Here is a 21,127-nt window from a genome sequence, read left to right as displayed (position 1 = left end):
TTAATTTAAAAAATAATTTTCAGGGGGACTTCCCTGCAGTCCAGTGGTTAAGATTCTGTGTTTCCAAAGTAGGGGGCGAGGGTTCGAGCCTTGGTCAGGGAATTAATATCCCACGAGCTGCACGGCACGGCCAATAAATAAATAAAATTATTAAAACAAATAAATAAGAATGTTCAGGAAGAACACAAGCTTTTGGGTGTTTCTTCAAGTACATTCCGTATTACAGTCCTGAGTTAAAAGCTTTCATTTCCAAGGTAATCAAAAGTGGGCATTAAAAAAATCCTGCCGCCTTGTGGCCATACCCTGCAATAGCAACCTCAAGAGTTTTGCTTCTGAATACCCCCTTGTTGTTCAGTCCCCAGGTCGTGTCCCACACTCTGCGACCCCACGGACTGCAGCACACCAGGCCTCCCTGTCCTTCACTATTTCCCAGAGCGTGCTCAAACTCATGTCCATCGAGTCGGTGATGCCATCCAACCATCTCTTCCTCTGTCGTCCCCTTCTCCTCTTCCCTTACCACACCTCAATCCACAGTGGGGCTGGGGCTGACTGCACAGCTCACCCCACGAAGTGTTTGGGGCAGATCCCACACCTCACCCCACGATGAGGTTGACCCTGACCTCCCCCCATGGTGGAGCTGGGGCTGACACCACACCTCATCCCATGATGAGGTTGACCCTGACCTCACCCCACGGTGGAGCTAGGGTTGACACCACACCTCACCCCACACTGAAGCCAGGGGCTGACCCAATACCTCAGTGGAGTTGGGGCTGACCCCGCACCTCATTACACTAAGTTGGGGACTGATCCCACTACTAACCCCAGGTGGGGCTGACCCAACACCGCACACCACGGTGGGGCTGACCCCACACCTCACCCCAAGGAAGCGTTGTGGATTGACCCCACACCTCACCCCACAGTGGAGTTCGGACTGACTCAGCACCTCACCCCAAGAAGGAGTTGGGGACTGACCTCACACCTAATCGCATGGTGGAGCTGGAGCAGACCCCACACCTCATCCCATGGTGGAGTTGGGGATGACCCCACACCTCAACCCATGGTGGGGCTTACCCCATAGCTCAGCCCTTGGTGCAGCTGGGGCTGACACCACACCTCCACCCATGGAAGAGTTGCGGATTGACCCCACACCTCACACTACAGTGGACCTGGGGCTGACCCCACACTTCACTCCATGGTGGGAATGAGCCAACACCTCACCCCATGGAGCTGCTAGCACTGACCCTAACCTCGGATCACAGTGGAGCTGGGGCAGACCCCACAACTCAACCCCACGGTGGGGGGCTGACCTGACACCTTACCCGCACCTCACCCCTCGGTGAATTTGGTTCAGATCTGGCACCTAAGTTCATGGTAGAGCTTGGGTTAACACCACACTGCACCTGAGTGGAGTGGGGGCTGACTCCACACCTCACCCCACGGAGGAGCTGGGGCTGACACCTCACCCTACACTGGAGCCGGGGGCTGACCCAACACCTCATCCCACGGTGGAACTGGGGCTGAGCCTACACCTCAACCCATGGTGGATTTGGGGCTGACACGACACCTCATCCCACTGAGGAGTTGGGGACTAACCCCACAACTCACCCCATGGAGGATTTGTGGGTAAACTCCAGACCTCACCCCATGGTGGACCAGGGGCTGACCACACACCTCATCCCACACTGGAGTTGGGTCTGACCACACACCTCACTCCACGGTGGAACAAGGCCCTACCACAGACCTCACCCCACGGTGGAGCCGGGGCTTGCCCAACACCACACACTTCGGTGGAGCTGTGGCTGACCACACACCTCATTCCATGGCGGAGTTGGCGTGACACCACACCTCACCCCACAGAGGAGTTGGGGGCTGACCCCACACTTCACCCCACGGTGGCGTTGGGTGTGACCTGAAACCTAGCCCCATGGAGGAGTAGGGGACTGGCCCAACACTTCACGCCATGGTGGAGCTGGGGCTGTCCCCACGCTTCACCCTGTGGTGGAGCTGGGGCTGCCCCCCGCCGCACCCCACGGTGGAGCCAGGGCTGCCCCACGCCTCACCCCACGGTGGAGCTGGGGCTGCCCCACGCCTCACCCCACGGTGGAGCTGGGGCTGCCCCACGCCTCACCCTGTGGTGGAGATGAGCTGACCCCACACCTCCACTCAGTCTCCACCTAGAGATGATTCTCTACATCCCTCAGGTAGAAAATGGACGAACTGCACGACTCGCCTCAGAGAGCCTGGGTCTCCGCCCACATCTCCCCTCAAGTGTAACAGAGCTTGTTCCCACACTTGAGTGCTTTGGCAGCTAGGAGTCATCCTACAGCCCACCAGCACTGGGTGGAGCTGAAGAAGATCCCAGGGTGGGGCTAGGGTGGGTCGCGCACATCACCTCGGTTCACACTGGAGTTTTTACCCTGTCACCTCAGGTTGACATGCGGTTGGTCTCCCATCTCACCTTGTGCAGAAGTGCAATTGATCCCGCCCCAGGCACGTCTGTCTCAGCAGCTGACTGACAGGAAACCCAGACGGGCCCATCCCTTGTCACTGTTCTTCAGCTGCAAAGTCACGTCTGACTCTTTGGGACCCCATGGATTGTAGCGCATGAGGCTTCCCTGTCCTCCACTCTCTCTCGGAGTTTGCTTAAACTGAAGTCCATTCAGTTGGTGATGCCATCTAACCATCTCTTCCTCTATCCCTTATCATTTCCTGGTTTAAGTGACAAATGAGGGGAGACTGACATTTGGTTACTGTGTCTGCCTCCCAAGACAGGCTTGGAGGAACCCAAGCGACACAGCTTTTATTTCGGGTGAGTGTGAAGGCACAGCGTGGAGGGTGAGGGGCCCGTGCAGGCCCTGCCTCTGCTCCCCGCGCCTCCATCTGCTCCTGCTCAGCCAGCAGGAGCCCGCGCTACGTGAAGAAAAACAGCTGCTCCTCCCTGTCCTTGTCCATCAGCTCGTGCTTGGACTGCTCCTTGGTCTTCAGGGCGGGTGGCCGGGATCGGCACACTAGCCTCCTGCCCCGCTGCAGGGAGGGGATGCCGTGAGCCTGCACCCCGGCCTCACTGCACCCGGGCTGAGGCCTGGACACCTGCCCTGAATGCACGGGAACCCGGGGCCCAGGCCCGGCCCAGCCTCTCCGGTGGCTGAGGTCACGTGTGGTCTGGGTGGGCCAGGGCCTCCAAGAGGGTTGGGGTAGGGAAATCTATCTGGCCTGTACACCAGGGCCCTGGGTGAGTGAGAGTGGGGGAGGAAGGAGGCACCTGGAAACTCGGGAGACGCCAGGCTAAAGTGACATCTCTCCCGCTACGAGGATCAGGAGAGGCCTCGTGGGATCCACCCTGGTCCTCGGGCCAGGGTCAGGATCGGGACTCTTTAGGGACCACAAGTCCAGCAGGCCAGTGGCTACTCCTGCCCGCATGCTGTGGGTGGGGGGCGCAGTGGCTGGAGGACCCTCAGTGAGTGAAGGGTGATGGCCTTGGCCTGGGGTCTGGCTGGAATGTAGGTAGGACCCCAGCAGGGGCACTGAGCTGTGGGCACCAGTGCTCCTAGGGAGGGTTGGGAGGTTGCCCGGAGGAAGCAGGTCCTCAGGGGTGGGGGGCAGGGCAGGCCTGAGAATGGGGACCCTGGTTCCACCCTGACATTGCTCTGGTGACCCGTCTCCCCTCAGGACCCCAGCAAGAATGTCTACAAAAGTGGGTGAGGCCTGGCGGGTCAGCAGCCATGAGCCCTCCCAGCCACGCCCCCTCTACGCCGCCACGCCCCTCCACGCCGCCACGCCCCTCCACGCCGCCACGCCCCTCCACGCCCCCACGCCCCTCCACGCCGCCACGCCCCCCCGGGGCCACCACGCCCCCCGGGGCCACCACGCCCCCCCCGGGGCCACCACGCCCCCCCCGGGGCCACCACGCCCCCCCGGGCCATGCCTCCTCGGGGCCTCACTTACCTTCTTCTTGACCTCGGCCTGGGCCCGCGCCTGTGCGCGCAGCAGTCGCTCCTCCTGCAGCTGTTTCTGCAGCTTTGCCTTCTCTTCCCGGAGTCTGGGGGCAGGAAGCGCGAGGTTAACGACCAGAGGCCCAGAGAACACCACCAGCTCCTCCCCACGCAGCCTCAGGCCTCAGCACCGCTCTGCCCCACCTCCCTGCTGGCTCTGGCCCTGGTTGCTTGGGAGGGCCCGGCTCGAGGCTCATCTCCCCCTGGAAGGCCCAGGTTCCTGGCTTCCCCTCCCTGGTCACTGAGGCATCGCCACCCTTAAAAGCCCAGGTCAGTAGTCCCGAGTCCTCCTGTCTGTACTTGGGGCCACCAAACCTTTGTCCAGTGCCTGCCTGAGCAGGGTCTGGGGACCCAGGGGGAGGGCCCTTGTGTGTGGGAAAGACATGGCTGATCACAGATGGCCGTGCCTCAGGACTCTAATGGGACCGAAAAACCCAGGTGACCGGGAACTGGCCTGCACCCCACCGGGCCCATGGGGCACACCCTTTGCTGATTCCCCTTCAGCAGCTCTCAGGCCAGCCCTTTCCCTCACCAGGCTCGGACAGTATAGCTCTTTGCCCAGAAAGTGCCTCTCAATGTCTCTTCTCCTTGGCGGCTGGGTGCAGGAGGTGGGGGGTCACCCATCACTTCGCTCCCGGGATCCCTAAGGCCACCACATGCCTCTCCCAATGGAGGGACCTTCCCCACTGGGCTGAGCCTGTGGCCCCATCTGAACCCCAGACACCCCTCCTAGCAGCGAGCCCCAGGGCGTGCCCCTGTCCTAAGGGCCAACCCAGAGCCGGTGGGGGTGTGCAGGGCCCCCCCACGCACCGGAGCCGCCTCTCCTTCTCCTTGGCTTTCTCAGCCTGCTCAATGCGGGCTGGGGGCACACGCTCCAGGTTCTCAAGCAGCTCGTCCAGCTGGTGCTCGATGGTGGCCAGCATCTGTACGGTGCCCAGGCTGGATTCCTGCTGGCCACCCACGCAGTGCCGGTAGACGTCCAGCACCTTGCAGTTCAGACTCTCCAGCAGCTTGTCCTGTGAGGCGGGCAGGCCTCCCTCCAGCGGGGCCGCGCGGGCCCGGGCTGCCCCCACGCCTCGGCCCGCTGACCTCCCGGGGCTCTGCCGAGCCGGCAGGGGGTGCTCGGGAAGTCAGGGGGCACGGGGCTGGACACTCGGGCTTCTCTTGGGCAGAGGCTGCACCTTGGGCCTCTGTGGTCAGCCAGATCCCGGGTCCCAGTGCCTACTAGGGCTCCTGCCTGGGCCCGGGGTGCCCACTGAGGCCCCGTGACCTACTCTCCCCCTGCGCTGCCCTCAGCTCCCCCAGGGACCAAGTTCCGTGACCTGCTTTCTATAGTGCTGGGCTAGACGACCCCCCGCCCCATCAGCCTATTCTGATGTTCAGAAGACACAACACCCCTGTCCCCTGGGGTGGCCAAGAGGGCGGGGGAGGGGCAGGGGGCATAGGGCACAGCTGGCGCCCGATAGTCTGGGGGTAGATGCCCAGCCTGCTCTTGGGGCTCTGGGTACTTGGCCCAGTGCCCAGCAGGCAGGAGGCTTTCAACAGCAATCAAATGAACTAGGAAGCTGGGTGCAGGCCCCGGACCACTGGGCTCTGTGCTCTGAGTCCTCTCACCCTCCCGGCCTGGCTGGGGACATGCCTGCCTGCCTCCCTGAAGGGTCACTTCCAGACACACTGTTTAAGAAGCAGATGAGTTCACGGAAGGAGGGATGGAGGAGGGGTGTTGGGGAGCTGCCCATTCATGGGGCGTGAACACATGGCTGGCTCTGATTTGGGGCCAAGGGCTTTGTCCAGCGGTGCCCGTGGGTCAAGCCCAGAGCCTGGTGAGTGGCGAGGACCACAGCAGCCCTGGGGAACCACGTGCCTCCGGGCTGGCTCTCCCGCAGTCTGGGCCCCTCTGGCGGGGATGACTCCACCCTCCACTGGGGCTACAGCCACGTGCCCACCACTGCCATCCGCCCATCCAGGGGCCCTACCTCCTGATCACCCTTGAACTCGCCAAAATGGAAGACGCGGGCTTTGAGCTCCAGCTCCGCGGCCGTCTCCTCCTCCTTGGTGATGGACGTCATCAGCGTGGTGGTCCACTGCTTCAGCTGGTTCACCTCCCGGTCCCTGAAGGGCACCAGCACCTCTGAGCCTGCTGGCCCTGCCGCATGCTGAGGGCCGAGCCCCAGCCTCAGAGGCCCTGGTAAGACGCAGGGGAAATCTAACATCTTAACAATCCATGCTACAAAAAAAAGGGGGGGGCAAAATCTGCCTTATTGAGGTATATAATTCTCCATAAAATTCTTTTGAAATGTCCAATTTTTTTCTTGACCATCATAATCTAATTTCAGGACAGTGTCATTAACTGGAGAGAAGCCCCCGGTCACTCTTGCCCACCCCTCCACTCCAGCTCTCCTGGACATAAGCACGGGGCCCCGTGGCATCTGTCCCTTTGTGTCTGGCTCTTTCACCCGGCACTGTGTTTTCAGGCCTGTCTGTCCTGTAACATGCCTGGTCAGAGCCTCATTTCTGCTTACAACCAACATGGTCCACCATGCGGGAGACCAAGCTTTGCCAGAGTCATTCTTCAGTGGACATTAGGCAGTTTCTACCTTTAATCTCTTGGGAACAATGCTGCTGTGGACGCTCACTGGACAGGGTTTTGTGAGCCCAAGTTTTTAATCCTCTTAGGGGCGTCCCTGGTGGCTCAGCTGGTAAAGAATCTGCCTGCAATGCGAGAGACCTGCGTTCGATCCCTGGGTTGGGAAAATTCCCTGGAGAAGGGAGAGACTGAGGTTACCCACTCCAGTATTCTGGCCTAGAGAATTCCATGGACTGTATAGTCTACGAGGTTGCAAGAGTCAGACACGACCGAGCGACTTTCGTTTTCACTAGGGTTAGGGCTGCAACCATCACCTTTTAGATGAAGCCCCTTAAGTCTTTCGTGCTCGCGGCGGACATGCATCGTCTGCTGGGGTTTCTGGAGCAGGAACCTGGGCTCTTACAGTTGGCATGGGTCTCGCCAGTATGGGCAGTGGCAGGCCAGTCCTGACCAGAGTGAGCAGGACACTGGTCACTCAGCCAGCTGTGCCTGTGGGGTCTAGAGGTGCCCCGTTCCCTATGGTGGTTCTAAGGCTCCACCCAGGTGAACAGAACTACGGGCAAAGTGCCACGGGAGGGCAAAGTTGCCCTCTGTCATGAGCACGGGCACCAGGGTGCAGGCCTCCGCCCCCTGGCAGCCCTCCAGGCTGCAGTCCCATGGCTGTGGGGCTGAGGCCAGGAGCCTGAATGCGAGGGGGTGGAGCTGGCCCACACAGCCCTCCCAGGCTTTCAGAGGCGGGTGGCCAGGGGGACCACCTGCAGCTCACACACACACCCTCCCCTCCAGGCCTGGGCCCTTAAGGGGGGGCAAGCAGGTCACCGAGGATAAGAACAGAGGCCGGACCTCCCCTCAACCCTGAGTGTCCACTGCAGAGTCAGCAGTGCATCTCCTAGTGGGGCATGACTGCCCAGGGTCCAGCCGGTTCCTTAGGGCTTCCTCTACGTCCAGTGCCTGGACACAAGAGTGACCTTGCAGCCAGCACCTCTTTTACATGGACCAGATTGGTGGGGGGAGGGGGGCTAATTCTGTTCTTCTATTTATTTCCCAGCTGTTTGGGATTAAAAGATGCCTCTTCCCCACTGTGTGTGTGCTCAGTCACATCCGACTCTTTTTGACCCCGTGGACTGGAGCCTGCAAGGCTGCTCTGTCCATGGGACTCTGCAGGCAAGAATACTGGAGTGGGTACCTGTTCCCTTCTCCAGGGGGTCTTCCCGACTCAGAGATCGAACCCGAGTCTGTTGTATCTCCTGCACTGGCAGGAAACACAGTCTTTCCTGAGAGCTCATGCTTCGGCATTACTCTGGAAACTCTTGGTAGGAAATTATCCAAGGCAGGATGTCGGTCAACAGGACGTGAGCACACAAGCGGTCAAAGCTGTGGGCTGGCTCCACCTCAGGACCTTTGCACGTGCTTCCCTCTTCCCCCAAGATTCCCTGTGGTGTTCCATCACTCAGGAAGTCCATGGCTGAAAGGACACCTTCCCTGAGAGCCTCCCCTTCCCTCTCCCATCTGCCGCCAACCTCCACGTCACCCTCCTCATAGGAATCTACTCCCAGCACGTGTTACAACCCACAGGACAAATCTGCGCACCTCTAGGTCGGCTCCCCTGGGCTGCCAGCTCATGGGGCATGGTTTACCTTCTTCACGAAGGGCCCAGACCCCAGCCTGATCCAGAATGGGTGCTTACTCAAGGATTGGCAGTAAAGAGGTGATCCCCTGCTCCCAGCTGGCCTCACCTGGAACCAGACCCTGCCCAAACGGGCTCTGCAGGGCTTGGTATCAACAATAAAACTGACGCCTCTTTCTGTTCCAGAAAACTTACTCTGAGCCTATGCTGGGCAGAAAACACTACATGACAAAGGCTTGGGCCACATCACTGCTATTAGATAACAAAGAACAGCGCTACTCATCATAAGCGTTAGTGAGATAAATGCGCCTGTGCTCAGTCCAGTCGTGTCGGACTCTGCGACCCCGTGGACTGCAGTGCACCAGGCTCCTCCGTCCATGGGATTCTCCAGGCAAGAATACTGGAGTGGGGTGCCATTTCCTCCTCCAGGGGATCTTCCTGACCCAGGGCAGCTCCTGCATTGCAGGCAGATTCTCTACTGCTGAGTAAAATAAACATTACAAAACCACCTGAGGGTGGGGTGTCCGTGGAGATGCCCCCTTCCTACTACAGGCTGCTCCAGGGTGGGGAGAGGTCAGCCCCTCCGGGCTCCACCCACCTGGCCCACTCTGAACCTCATCTCTGGGCCCAAGAGGACACGGCCTCTCCCCAGAGCCGGCAGGGCCAGCACCATGGACGGGGCAGGGTGGGCCGCCCAGCCGCGGAGCCCTCCCTGAGACATACATGCGGGTCTGTGTGTTCTTCAGGGTGAAGCTCAGCTCCTCCAGGGCCTCCTCCATCTCCTGGGTGTTCTGGACCAGGGACAGGTTCTGCTCCTCCAGCTTTGTGAAGATGTCGAGGAGCTGCTGCGGATCTGTGAAGTATAGCTCCAGCTCCTGCGAGCAGAGCCGGGTGAGGCCCCTGCTCAGCGGGCCCGGCCCTGCAGCCCCGCGGGAGCAGGCACTCACCTCGCCATCGTCGCTGTCGAGGTCGTCCTGCACAGGGAGGGTGGGGCTGGACCTGCGGGGAAACGGGGTCGGGGCCTGGGGCACCTCCCCAACCAGCCCTCGTCCCATCCTCTGTCCCCAGGCAGCCGAGGCCATGGCTCCAGCCTCCTCTCGGACCCCAGTGGTCACACCATGCCCAGTCAGTCCCTCTCACTCTAGTTAGAATAAAGCATAGCTCCCACCTCAAGGCTGCCAGCCCTAGCAGCTCCTTCCTGCAATCCAAGAGCCAACCCGACCTCAGACCCACGGCTCCCACTGTCAGGCCCCTCCCTGGTCCCTGCTCTTTCCCTCACACCTGGGCCTCCGCTGCCCTGCTCCCTCCTTAGGACGGGTCATCACTGGCCCCTCTCACCGCTGCTGTGGCACTCACGCCACACGTCAGGGACCTTGCTGGACACGCATGACCCGGCGGCCACAGGGAAGGCTGTGAGGGTCACAAACACTGGGGGGACCTGGCCAACCTCAGTCCTGCTTCTGTCACCCCTCCCAGCGTGCGTGTGGACATGCAGGCTCTGCTGCCCCCAGAGCTGGTGAGGCTGGCTTGTGGCGGCAGGAGGCTGAGCGAGGCCTCAGAGACTCCAGCTCAGCCTTCCTGAAGCGCAGAGCTGGCGTTACAGGGCCCTGAAGGCTAGCACACTTGCCAGGCCCGTGCCTCACCCTGTATGTACCTTGATTTCACTGTGTAGTCACTGAGTCGTGTCCGACTCTTTGCGACCCCGTGGACTACAACCCACCAGGCTCCTCTGTCCATAGGATTTCTCAGGCAAGAATACTGGGATGGGCTGCTGTTTCCTCCTCTGGGGGATCTTCCCAAACCAGGAACTGAACCTGCATCTCCCGCACTTGCGGGCAGATTTACCGCCTGAGCCACCAGGGAGGCCCAGGCACACAGATCCCACTGAGTCGCCATGTGGGAAACCTGCCATTCAGAAAGCCAGTCACCTGCCCAGGTCACTCTTGGCCTGGAAGGTGGCCTTCTGAGACTCTTCCTTCCAAGAGGATATAGGCTGGGGCCGGGCTGGACTTTAGCTCTGACTCTCCCTCTTGGCCAAGTGCCTTGTGCGGCCCACGACCTGCCCAAATGTGCACAGTGGTCGTGGTCATGGGGCTGGCAGGCCGAGGTTCCAGACCTCTGCTCCCAGGGACCTTCCCTGCTGCCGGGAGCTCCAAGGCTGAGGGCACCTCGCCAGAGGAGGCACGCACATCCGGCCCCGGAGCTGGAGACTGCAGCCCTGCCCGGAGGGGTGCCAGGGACCAGAGCTAACCTCCAAGTGCACCACAGAATCAGAGAAGAAGGCACAAGACCCAGGTCCGATCGGGTCGGCGCCCTGCTGAAACTTCCTGGCCTCCCTGGGGTCCAGGGACTCGAGGCAAAGTGAGGGTGCAGCCCTGCCTGGCTTCCAGGCGCCCTTGCTCCTCCGCACCTCATGGGGAGCCCGCCCAGAGAGGCTGGGGTACACAGTGACTGCACTGGAGGAGCGGGGGGCCCCGGAGGCGGCGGTGGGGCAGGCGTGTCCTGTGGGCAGTCATCACGGCATGTGGCGGGGGTGGGGGCAGAGGTGTCTGGGAATCACAGGAAGACATTCAGGACAGGTCCCAGGGCGACTCGGTGGTCCCCGAGGGGGTGTTGCAGGGCTAAGGGGTGAGTCACTGGGGCTGGATCTGGTCGGTTGGTTTGTCCCTTACCGTGTTTTGCATAAAACTTGAAAATAACTGCCACAATTAAATTTGGGATATTTTACAAGAAAGTCCAGATTTCTTGCTTCCCTTTCAAGGGTCAGGGGCTCTGCCAGCCCCCGGCCGGCACTCTGGACTCTGAGGGTCCAGGCAGGTGGGTCCTCTCACAAGCATCCCCCTAGCTGCCTCCTCCATGCACCTTCGACTGTCCCAGTGGCACCCACGTGGGCCACCCCAAGCTGAAGTTCACCAAGTCACACGAACGTGTCTACTCAGGAAACACCTCAATTTTCAGGTTTATGTTTAACTCTAGACCCTCCAGGCTGGACATGGCCCTTCCTCAGCCTCTCCCCTGTTCCAGGCACCCCAAGCTGGCGCCACTGGGGGCTGCTCCCCAGCAGGCCAGTCTCCTCCACCACCCCCTCCCCACGCCCACTCACCTTTTGGACTCCACCCCACTGGGCACGCTGGGCAGGGTGCCCTGCTGCTGGCTGGCAGTGGTGGACAGTGCCTGGTGCAGCCGCATCACTTGCAGGAGCTTGGCAGGCCTCCTGGGGCTCTGCCCCTCTGGGGGAAGCAGAGGGGGCTGTCCACCTGCCCACCCCCCACCCAGAGAGGGGCTCCTCCAGCCAGGGACAGCCACATACCTCTGGAGCTCAGCTTGCCCTTGGTCTCCAGTCCTGTGGGAAGCCAGGAGAGGCTCAGGGTCCCAGAAACTTGCCTGGGGTCTCCCCAAGCAGCAGGACTGCTTGGAGAGCTGGCCAACCTCCCAGAGTCTGTGGGCTGAGCAGTGGGGGTTGCAGGGCTCTGGGGGATGGGGAGGGCTGGGGGGCTCTGGGGGATGGGGAGGGCTGGCCAGCACACAGGTGCACCCGCCCCTCCCTGCTACCTTTGTCCCCCACCGAGGACAGCAGCAGGCTCTCCTTGAAGGCCTCCACCACCTCCTTGGCCTGTCCGAGAGCAGAGCGCTTCTTCTCCTGCTCCTCCAGCCACTCCCTGGGCGACAGCTTGTACAGGAAGTCCTTGTAGACCTTGTACTGCTGCAGCATGTCCTCAAACTTGGAGATTTCACTGCACCCAGGAGGGGACGGGCGAGGTCAGGCTCCGCCCCTGGGCCCCTTGGAGGGGAGGCAACCCGGACCCTGCACGTGGGCGAGAGGGCCAGCCTGCGGAGCAGCACAGCTCAGTTCCCCAGGTCACCGCCACTCCCAGGGCAGAAGGGCCTCGGGGTGAGCCCAGCCCCGTGTCCTGGCCTCGGCCACCCGCAAGGCTGGGGCTCCTGGACGTGATCGGGGTGCAGAGCAGTGTGCCACATGGAGCTCCCTGGGCTCCGGGAGACAGGGCGGGGCCAGTATGCCCCGTGAACTCACCTCTTGATGTTCATGATCTGGGTGGTCAGCTCACGAATCTCCAGGATCTTTTCCATCTTGGCTTTGGACTCTTTGTCAGCCCTGGGGGAGGAGGCAGAAGAGAAGGGGCTCAGGGGAGCGTCCACGCTGCCTTCGGTCTGGGGTGCAGGCGGTGGAGCTGCCAAGCAGGGGCCTGAACTGAGGGCAAGGGTCTGTCCACAGCCACTGCAGGTGGGATGGGGGAGTGGTAGGCGTGCAGGCCTGGGCCAGGCCCAGGCGGGGGCGCACGTTCTCAGCGCCTGCACGGAGCTGCGGTCGTTCTCCCTGAGAAACTCATCGAACAGGGCTGCGTCCTTCTCCAGGAACTTCTCCGCCCGCTCCAGCTCGGCTTCCTCCTGGGCCGCCAGCCTCTCCAGGCGCTGGATCTCGCTCCTCTTCATATCCAGGGCGTACTGAGGGTGGGAACGGTGTCATGCGGGCCCCACAGGGACAGGGCGCGGGGCCCATGGGGCAGCCGGCCTACCTGGATGAGAAACATCTGCCGGTTCTGGTCCACATAGCTGTTGATGTTGCTGGGCTCCAGCTTCTTTTCTGCAGCGAAAGGCACGAGGCATCTGGGGGTGGGCGGGCAGTGGGAGCACCCCTTCCAGGTGGTGGCCAGGGACCCGTGAGCCAGGTGGTACGCTACGCCCGCCCTGAGGCCTGGGCCACAACAGGGACTACAACGGAGCAAGCTCTGCCTCCAGGCTGTGCAGATACAGAGCAGTCTCCACGGCTGGAGTCTGGCCAGGTGGGAAGTCCTTCCTTGGAGTTGCTCTTGCTTGTAGCACCCTTCTCCCTAGAATGAGGCTCTGGACACCCCACCCTGGAAGTTTCACCTGGCTGGATGTCATGATGAAAGGCCTACTGGCCAGGACAGTAACAGGATGGGGTGGGGAGAGAGAAAACAAGGCAGCAAGGTCTCTGGTTGGGGCACCCTACGCCTCCGGCAAAGCTTCCCAGGTGCCTCTAGTGTAAAGAATCCACCGCCAAGGCAGGAGATGCAAGAGACACAGGTGCGATCCCTGGGTTGGGAAGATCCCCTGGAGAAGGAAATGGCAACCCACTCCAGTGTTCTTGCTGGGAAATCCCATGGACAGAGGAGCCTGGCGGGCCACAGTCTACAGGGTCACAAAGAGTCGGACACAACCGCGCATCTGAGCACACTCACAAGCCTCCAGAGGCTATGTCCACCCTGGCAGGGTTCAGCCAGGTGGGAGGGAGCTGGGGTGGGCATCAGGGCCGCCTTCTGGAGTGCAAGCAGCGAGGCATCGCAGTGGGGGTCAAGGCCCACGGGGCCTCCTTCCCGGCCTTTCTGAGAGCACGGGCTGGGGCACCCCCGCTGTGGATGCAACTGTGGGCTCTCGGCCTTGTCCCTCAAACCCGCTCCTTTCCAGAAGGACATGCTGCGGTCCAGGAGGCCTGTTTTAAGTCGAGACGCCTGGCCTGGCCATCCTGAACTCCTCAAGGAAGTCAGACCTGCTGGGTCCAGTCTTGCCCACTTGAATGCCCCCTGCTACTCCTGGGTTTTAGCAATAACAGGCAGCGGCGGCAAAGAAAAGACACAGGCAGAGCTCCACACTCGACACGTCAGAGATATTCGGGGCTTCCCCCCACATAACAAGCCTCGGTGTCGGGGGCGGGGGCTGCAGTCTCTCCATGCTCACATTCAGGGCCCATAGAGCCCAAGGGGCCCAGGAATCCCTGGTGGCTCAGATGGTAAAGTGTCTGTCTACAATACGGAAGACCCAGGTTCGATCCCTGGGTTGGGAAGATCCTTCGGAAAAGGAAATGGTAATCCACTCAAGTACTATTGCCTGGAAAATCCTATAGACAGAGGAGCCTGCTGGGCTACAGTCCATGGGGTCACAAAGAGTCGGACACGACTGAGCGGCTTCACGTTCACATTCATATAGCCCAGGGGTCCAGGACTCTGACCTCAACTGGTTCTTTCAGGCTTATTGGTCTACACTTCATTGGTAGAACACTGATACATATGCTTAGTAATTCAGACTTCCTTGTTTTGTCCCTCAGTCGTGTCTGACTCTGTGACCCCATGGACTGTAGCCCACCCACCAGGCTCATCTGTCCATGGGATTCTCCAGGCAAGACTACAGGAGTGGGTTGCCTTGCCTCCCTCCAGGGGATGTTTCCAACCCAGGAATCAAACCCGGGCCTCCTGTGTCACAGGCAGATTCTTTACTATCTGAGCCACCAGGAAAGCCCTTCAGACTTCTTACCGGGTGACAAACATAACAACAGCTCACACACACAGCTCCTACTCACTACATGCAGTGAGTGAAGACACTGAATCCCAGGACCCACGAGGCTAGTTATCAGCAGAAGAGGCAGCAGCAGGACGAAGCTGACTTGCCCAGGACAGACAAACCAAGCGAGATGCCTGTATCTGATACACAGTGAAGCCCGCACTCGCGGTGCGGGTCAGCAGTCCAACTGCACACAACACCAGGGTTTAAAGGCTGCTAGCTTGGCAGTCCATCTGGAACTGATTTTTGTGGCCTGGGAGGCAGAGATCAGGCATAAAGAAGACCCGTTGCCACTCCCCCCACACACACACACACACCACACCACAACCCTGCATGGCTCAAGCCTGTTAAAAGCACTGCTCGTACAGGAAGGGCCAAGGTGGGCCTGGGGACCAGGACTGGGGACTGGGGCTGGGGACCGCAGGGCGGGGAGACAGAGCGAGGGACGGGGTGCACCTCGGGTCATGGCGAGCTTCCAGGCCACCTGCTCATGGAAGCTACGCAGCTGCTCAGCCCGCTCCTCCTGGTCCTGTGTCTCGTCCTCCAGCTGCAGCTCGCGGCGCAGGCTGGTGTGCTTGGCAGACACCTTAGACGAGTAGGTCATCTTCTCATGCACCTGCAGCTGCTTCTTCTGCTCACGGTCCTGCGGGAGGCGAGCGGAGGGCAGGGTTGGGTGGGGACAGACGCACCGGCCCCTCCCTGCTGCCTGTTCTGTCAGGGTTGCGGAGCTTTAGGCGACACGCACAGGCGGAGGCGCACACTTGGAGGGGTGTGGGGGCCCGTGCGCGTGCTCTGTGCAGGGGGGGAAGCGCCCGGGGTGAGGAGCATCTCCCAGTGGAGAAAGCGGTGCGGGCAGGCAGGGCGCCAGAGGAGCTGGGGAACCCTGGTCGGATGTGATTCCAGTCGGGGTGCAGGGACACACTCCCTGCCTCATCTATCCGAAGGTCACACTTAAGCCGAGTGTCTTGGGCTGTGATTTCTAAATCTGACAAACCAAGGCTCAGAGAAGCTGGATTCTCAGAGCTTCCAAGTTTGATAAGGAAGCTCATTACTTACTGGGGGTGACCTGGGGCTGGGGGTCACTGGGGATCTGCCCTTCACTTAGGAGGGGTCTCAGGACGGCAGGGGCGGCTTTCTTCCTGGTGGCCTACCACCCACCCCTCCTGCTGCCCAGGCCCTGAGGATGTTGCTGGCTCGAGCCTGCATGTGGCTTCCCCTGGTCAAATCCGACACCCACTGGTCCTGCCAGTGGCAACGCCTGTTCCCCTCTAATGTGTGGCGGGCCCTGATTTGTGTGTCCTGGTGCAATAAAACTGGGAAAGTGCCACCTGAGAGGATTCCAGTCGGAAAAGGTCTGCAGTCTGAAGGCACTGGGAGGCTCCTCAGTGTGAGGAGGTTGGGGCTGTGCTGGGGGGCAGGAGGACCCTGAAGGAAGGCAGAGGGTCCCTGAGGCCGGTCCAGGCTGGGTGTGTCGGGGGTGAGAGGGGGGGTGAGTGTGTGCATGTATAAGTGTGTGAGTGTGTCTGTGCGTGAGTGTGCACGTGTGTGTGCATCTGCGTGGGTGTGCATGTATGGGTTCTGTGCGTGAATGTGTGAGTGTACACATGTGTGTGCATGTGCATGGGTGAGCATGTATGTGTGTGTCTATGCATGAGTGTGCACATGTGTACATGCATGGGTGTGTTCTGTGTGTGAATGTGAGTGTACACGTGTGTGTGCACATGTGTGCGTGTATGGGTGTGTGTCTGTGTGTGAATGTGTGTACACGTCTGTGTGCATGTGCATGGGTGAGCGTGTGTCTGCGTGAACGTGAGTGTACACATGTGTGTGCGCATGTGTGCGTGTATGGGTGTGTGTGTGAATGTGAGTGTACACGTGTGTGTGCACATGTGTGCGTGTATGGGTGTGTGTGCGTGAATGTGAGTGTACACCTGTGTATGCATGTGCATGGGTGAGCGTGTGTGTTTGCGTGAACGTGAGTGTACAGTGTGTGTGCGTGTGTGCATGTGTGTGCACGTATGTGTGTGTACACTCATGTGCGGGGTGTGCACACGTCTTGTTTAAGAGTGTAAGCATGACAGTGCATGCGTGTGCATGTGTGTGCATGCGTGTGTGGGTGCACTGCTCAAGCACCTTGCAGACTGGCTCAGGGTCTGTCGCCTCTCCATCCAGGCAGGAGGTGGGAGCATGACTGGCACCCCGTGGACTCCTGATCAGGTCTGGGGTGGAGCCGGAGGCCCTACCTGTCCCCAAGTGTCCTTGGTCCTGGTCGGGGTGGCAGAGGGAACCGCTGCCTGAGGAATCTCAGAGGCTGAGCCCTGAGCTGGGGAAATGCAGGCAGCCCCTGAGAGAGCCTAGGACACTGGCCACGCCTGTGCCTCTGGCCCACTGGGTGAGTCCCCTCAGCCTGGCTGCAGGGCAGTGGAGGGGTGGACTAGCTGGGCACATGGGGGTGCAAGAGACTGCTGGCGTGCAGACACAGAGTGTGCTGGGGGACAGGGCTGATCCTGAGACTCCTGAGCTCTGCAGAGACACAGCTGTGTGTGTGCACATGTGTGTGCACATGTCTGGCCCCCAAGAAGTCCAGTGAGAGGGGACTGTGCAAGGTTAGAGCATGTGGGGGGTCTCCCAAGGGCCTGGGGGTCAGAGAGGGTGTCGGGAGGGGATGGCGTCTACACCAGGTTCCACAGAAGATAAGGCACGCTGGCTAAAGCTCTGGGACAGACACTCCCTGGGGGCCCCCCTGACGAGAGCCCAGGAATGGCAGTGGTGGCGCTGGTACGAGAGGAGGAGGAGAGACCTGGGGCCAGGCGAAGTCGAGGCGCCCTCATAGGCAGTGTGAGCCATCGACTGTCTTAGAGTGAGTGTGCGGGGGACCAGTGCTCTGGCCGAGGCGGGCAGGCTCCCCCCAGATACTCACCAAGAGAGACTTGTTCCGCTCCTGTTCTCTGAGCAAGAAGAAGTCCACGTCCCCAGACATGTGGAAAGGATTCGCTGGCTGGTCAGGAACATTCTTGGACGCTGGGGAGGGAGAGGTCCCATTAGAGAACCAGGGCCGATCTGTGCTTCCAGGTCCCGGCGTCCCCGCCGCCCAGCGGGGAAGCGCCCACTGAAGCAGGCGCCAACAGCAGGCACTCTCTCGGATCCAGCTGTGCCTGGACCTCCCAGCTCTATAAACTTACCTGCTTGGTTTAGCCTGTTTAGCTTCCATCCCTGGCATCTGAGAGACTGTGTGAACACAGGCCTTCCTGTGTCTCAGATATTGCTGCATTCCTGGCCCTCTGTCCTCGCGTTTAGTCTCAGGAACCCAGGGGCCATGAGGAAGAGAGGTTCCACCTGCCCTTTGTAAGCGATGCAGCCGACTGGCCATGGAGTGTGCGGGGCCTGCCTGCAGGGGGTGGGGAGGCCAGCAAAGCGGCTCTGTCCCTGCAGGAGCCACTGGGAGCAATGAGGGCAGAGTGCCGGGCTGCTCGGGAGGTTGGGGCTGCCAAGGGCCCCAGTCCTGCTGCCCTCCACCCAGGCATGAGCGAGATGTTCCCACAGCCCAGCTCACCAGGTGTCAGAGAACATGGAACCCAGAGGGCGCCAACCTATCGGCTTAAAAATATGGTTGCTTTCCTACTACCCTCGATTTAGAAGAAACAGGGTTCATCATTTAAAAAAAAAATCTTCAAATTAAAAGGAAATTTGTATGTGCTCAGTCATGTCTGACTCTTGGCGACCCCATGGGTCCATGGGATTTCCCAGGCAAGAATACGGGAATGGATTGGCTGTTTCCTTCTTCAGGAGACCTTCCTGACCTAGGAATCAAATTCATGTCTCTTGCATTAGCAGGCAGATTCTTTACCACTGAGCAGCCAAGGAAGCCCAGGAATTATTAAAACAAGGAGGCAGAAAATGTGGGCAGAGGGCAGGTGCTTCACAGCACAGAATCATCAATGCCCGTAAACACAGCTCGTCCCCCCCACTGGCCACGGGGAACACGGGATGCTAACACACGCCCAGCGGCCCAGGTAACCCAGAAAGGAAGGGCTGGTGCCCAGGGCTGGGGCGGCATGAAGTGACCGGAGCCCTCACACCTGGTGGTGGGCTGTGAGCTGGTACAGTCGCTCTGGTAGACGTTCAGTGACAACTTCTAAAGTTTAACGTCCCAGCAGCAGCTCCAGCCCTCCTGGTGAGCGCAGGGGAAACAGCCTCAGAGCAGCAGGTGGTGGAGGAGGAGGAGGACGTGGAGTCCATCTCTCCCCACAAACGCATCAGCAACACACGTGCAAATGGAAGGGTTGTCACAGAGCACCTGCTGAACCAGCCAGGACCTCAGACACCTAAAAGGATCCCACATGACCAGGCAGGACAAAAGAAGGAAGGAAGAGGAGGGGCGACAGGACCTGTACTCCAGCGGGGCTGAAGGGAGGGGAGTTCCTGCCGCCAGCAAAGGACAGAAGGGGAGCTTCAGGGGCTCTGAGGGTGCCCAGCAGCTGGCCAGTGGCAGGCAGGCCATGGTTTTTCCAGTAGTCATGTATGGCTATGAGAGTTGGACTATAAAGGAATCTGAGCATGGAAGAATGGATCCTTTTGAACTGTGGTGTTGGAGAAGACTCCTGAGAGTCCCTTGGACTGCAAAGAGATCTAACCAGTCCATCCTTAAGGAAATTAGTCCTGAATATTTATTGGAAGGACAGATGCTGAAGCTGAAACGCCAATACTTTGGCCACCTGCTCCAAGGAACTGACTCATTTGAAAAGACCCTGATGCTGGGAAAGATTGAAGGTGGGAGGAGAAGGGGACGACAGAGGATGAGATAGTTGGATGGCATCACCGACTCGATGGACATGAGCTTAGGTAAACTCTAGGAGTTGGTGATAGACAGGGAGGCCTGGTGTGCCACAGTCCATGGGGCTGCGAAGAGTCGGACACGACTGAGAGACTGAACTGAACTGAACTGATGGGGACAGCAGACCATCAGCCATCCTCGGGAGAAAGGAGGGAAACATTCCAGATGGCACACAGGGTGGAGGCTGTACACAGAGTTGTGCACATTTATCAAAATGGGTCAGACTGCGACCTGGAGGGTTGTCATTGCACTGCATAGGAATGGTACCTCAGTGAAGACAGACAGACAAGCCACAGTGCAGACCCCTGGCCCTTACTGTCACGCTCAGCTCAGTGCAAAGCATCATGGGTAGAAGAAACTGTTGGGTGAACAGCTGGGATGGGCAATGCGGGATCCAGCTGAGCCCAGCGCTCACAGGTGGCTTCCAGGGAGGCAGCGGAGAGCACACAGCCCTCCTGGAAGGGGTCTGTGCACACACAGGCAGACACAGGTTCTCTCAGGCAGCCTGGTTAACGCTGAGCCAGAGGAAATGCAGGACCGACAGAAACGGCCTCAGTGACACCACCAGGAAGGGGGCAGACGTGCTCGCCACAGGGACAGGCTATCGGATGAGCAGCACCGTTTCTCCACCAGAAGCATAGGGAGCGAGAGGACGCGGAGGCCGCTCTGCTCGGTTAGACAAGGCTGAAGGTGTTCAGATCTCAACTGACTGGATGAGAACAAAGCTTCTGTGGGAAGATGTTCCTGAGACAACTGGGTAACTCTGATGATGGTCTGGTTCACTGCTTCTGGGCACGTGAGAAAGGTCCTGACATTTGAAGATGCACACTGCAGGAGAGCAGTCGCGCCTGGAGTCTGTCCTGGCAAAATCTGCAGCAATGTGGGCGCGACCAGAGGTTATCACACCAGGAGAGGTCAGAGAGAAAAAGACACATGCCTTGTCATGTCACTTAGAGAGAAGTCAGAGAGAAAAAGACACGCGCCTTGTGATATCACTTAGAGAGAAGTCAGAGAGAAAAAGACACGCGCCTTGTGATGTCACTTAGAGAGAAGTCAGAGAGAAAAAGACAGGCACCTTATGATATCACTTAGGGAGAAGTCAGAGAGAAAAAGACACGCGCCTTGTGATGTCACTTAGAGAGAAGTCAGAGAGAAAAAGACAGGCACCTTATGATATCACTTAGAGAGAAGTCAGAAAGGAAAAGACAAGCACCTGATATCACTTAGACGTGGCCTCTCACGTGCACACAGGGGCCTCCCTCTTGGTCCAGTGGCTAAGTCTCTGTGCTGCCGACGAAGGGGGCCCGGGTTCAATCCCTAGTCAGGGAACCAGATCCCACGTGCCGCAACTAAGGGTTCTCATGCAGCCAACGAGAGACCCTGCATGCCGCAATGAAGACGAAGAGCTCTTGTGCCCGGCTAAGATCCAGCGCAGCCGAAACAGGGCTTCCCAGGCGGCACTAGCGGTAAAGAACCCAGCTTACAAAGCAGGAGACGGGAGAGACGCAGGCTCGATCCCGGGGTAAGAAAAATCCCCTGGAGGAGGAAATGGCAACCCACTCCAGTACTTTTGCCTGGAGAATCCCATGGACAGAGGAGCCTGGCGGGCTACAGTCCATGGGGTTGCAAAGAGTCAGACATGACTGAGTGAGTAACACTTTCACTGTACAGCACAGATAGGCAATATCCTGGGATGAACCATAATGGAAAAGAATATTAAAAAGACTGTGTGTATGTGCATAGCTGAATCACTGTGCTCTCTACAGCAC

General features: G+C 59.6%; 1 protein-coding gene across 5 annotated transcripts in view; it reads right to left on the bottom strand.

Moving 5' to 3' along the window:
- Positions 1-2,777: 2,777 nt before the first annotated feature.
- Positions 2,778-21,127, bottom strand: part of CFAP100 (cilia and flagella associated protein 100) — a 30,711-nt gene continuing 12,361 nt past the window's right edge. For 3 of the 5 annotated variants that reach the window (XM_068982660.1, XM_068982661.1, XM_068982662.1), the window contains 14 exons: positions 17,445-17,545; positions 14,981-15,167; positions 12,742-12,809; positions 12,507-12,670; positions 12,240-12,320; positions 11,759-11,940; positions 11,517-11,549; positions 11,310-11,436; positions 9,154-9,205; positions 8,930-9,081; positions 5,969-6,104; positions 4,803-5,008; positions 3,946-4,039; positions 2,778-3,024 (listed from right to left, as the gene is read on the bottom strand). In XM_068982660.1, coding sequence (XP_068838761.1) covers positions 2,911-3,024; positions 3,946-4,039; positions 4,803-5,008; positions 5,969-6,104; positions 8,930-9,081; positions 9,154-9,205; positions 11,310-11,436; positions 11,517-11,549; positions 11,759-11,940; positions 12,240-12,320; positions 12,507-12,670; positions 12,742-12,809; positions 14,981-15,167; positions 17,445-17,545 — 1,697 coding nt within the window. In that variant the 3' untranslated portion in view covers positions 2,778-2,910. Of the gene's footprint in view, positions 3,025-3,945; positions 4,040-4,802; positions 5,009-5,968; positions 6,105-8,929; positions 9,082-9,153; positions 9,206-11,309; positions 11,437-11,516; positions 11,550-11,758; positions 11,941-12,239; positions 12,321-12,506; positions 12,671-12,741; positions 12,810-14,980; positions 15,168-17,444; positions 17,546-17,706; positions 17,913-21,127 lie in introns of all 5 variants that reach the window. The other 2 variants (XM_068982664.1, XM_068982663.1) reach the window with 2 other exon arrangements.

This window comes from Capricornis sumatraensis, chromosome 10 (genome assembly GCF_032405125.1).
Source record: "Capricornis sumatraensis isolate serow.1 chromosome 10, serow.2, whole genome shotgun sequence".
In the NCBI taxonomy this organism is placed as follows: Eukaryota; Metazoa; Chordata; class Mammalia; order Artiodactyla; family Bovidae; genus Capricornis; species Capricornis sumatraensis.
Note: the sequence above shows the minus strand (reverse complement) of the source record. Positions and strands in the feature narration are given on the sequence as shown.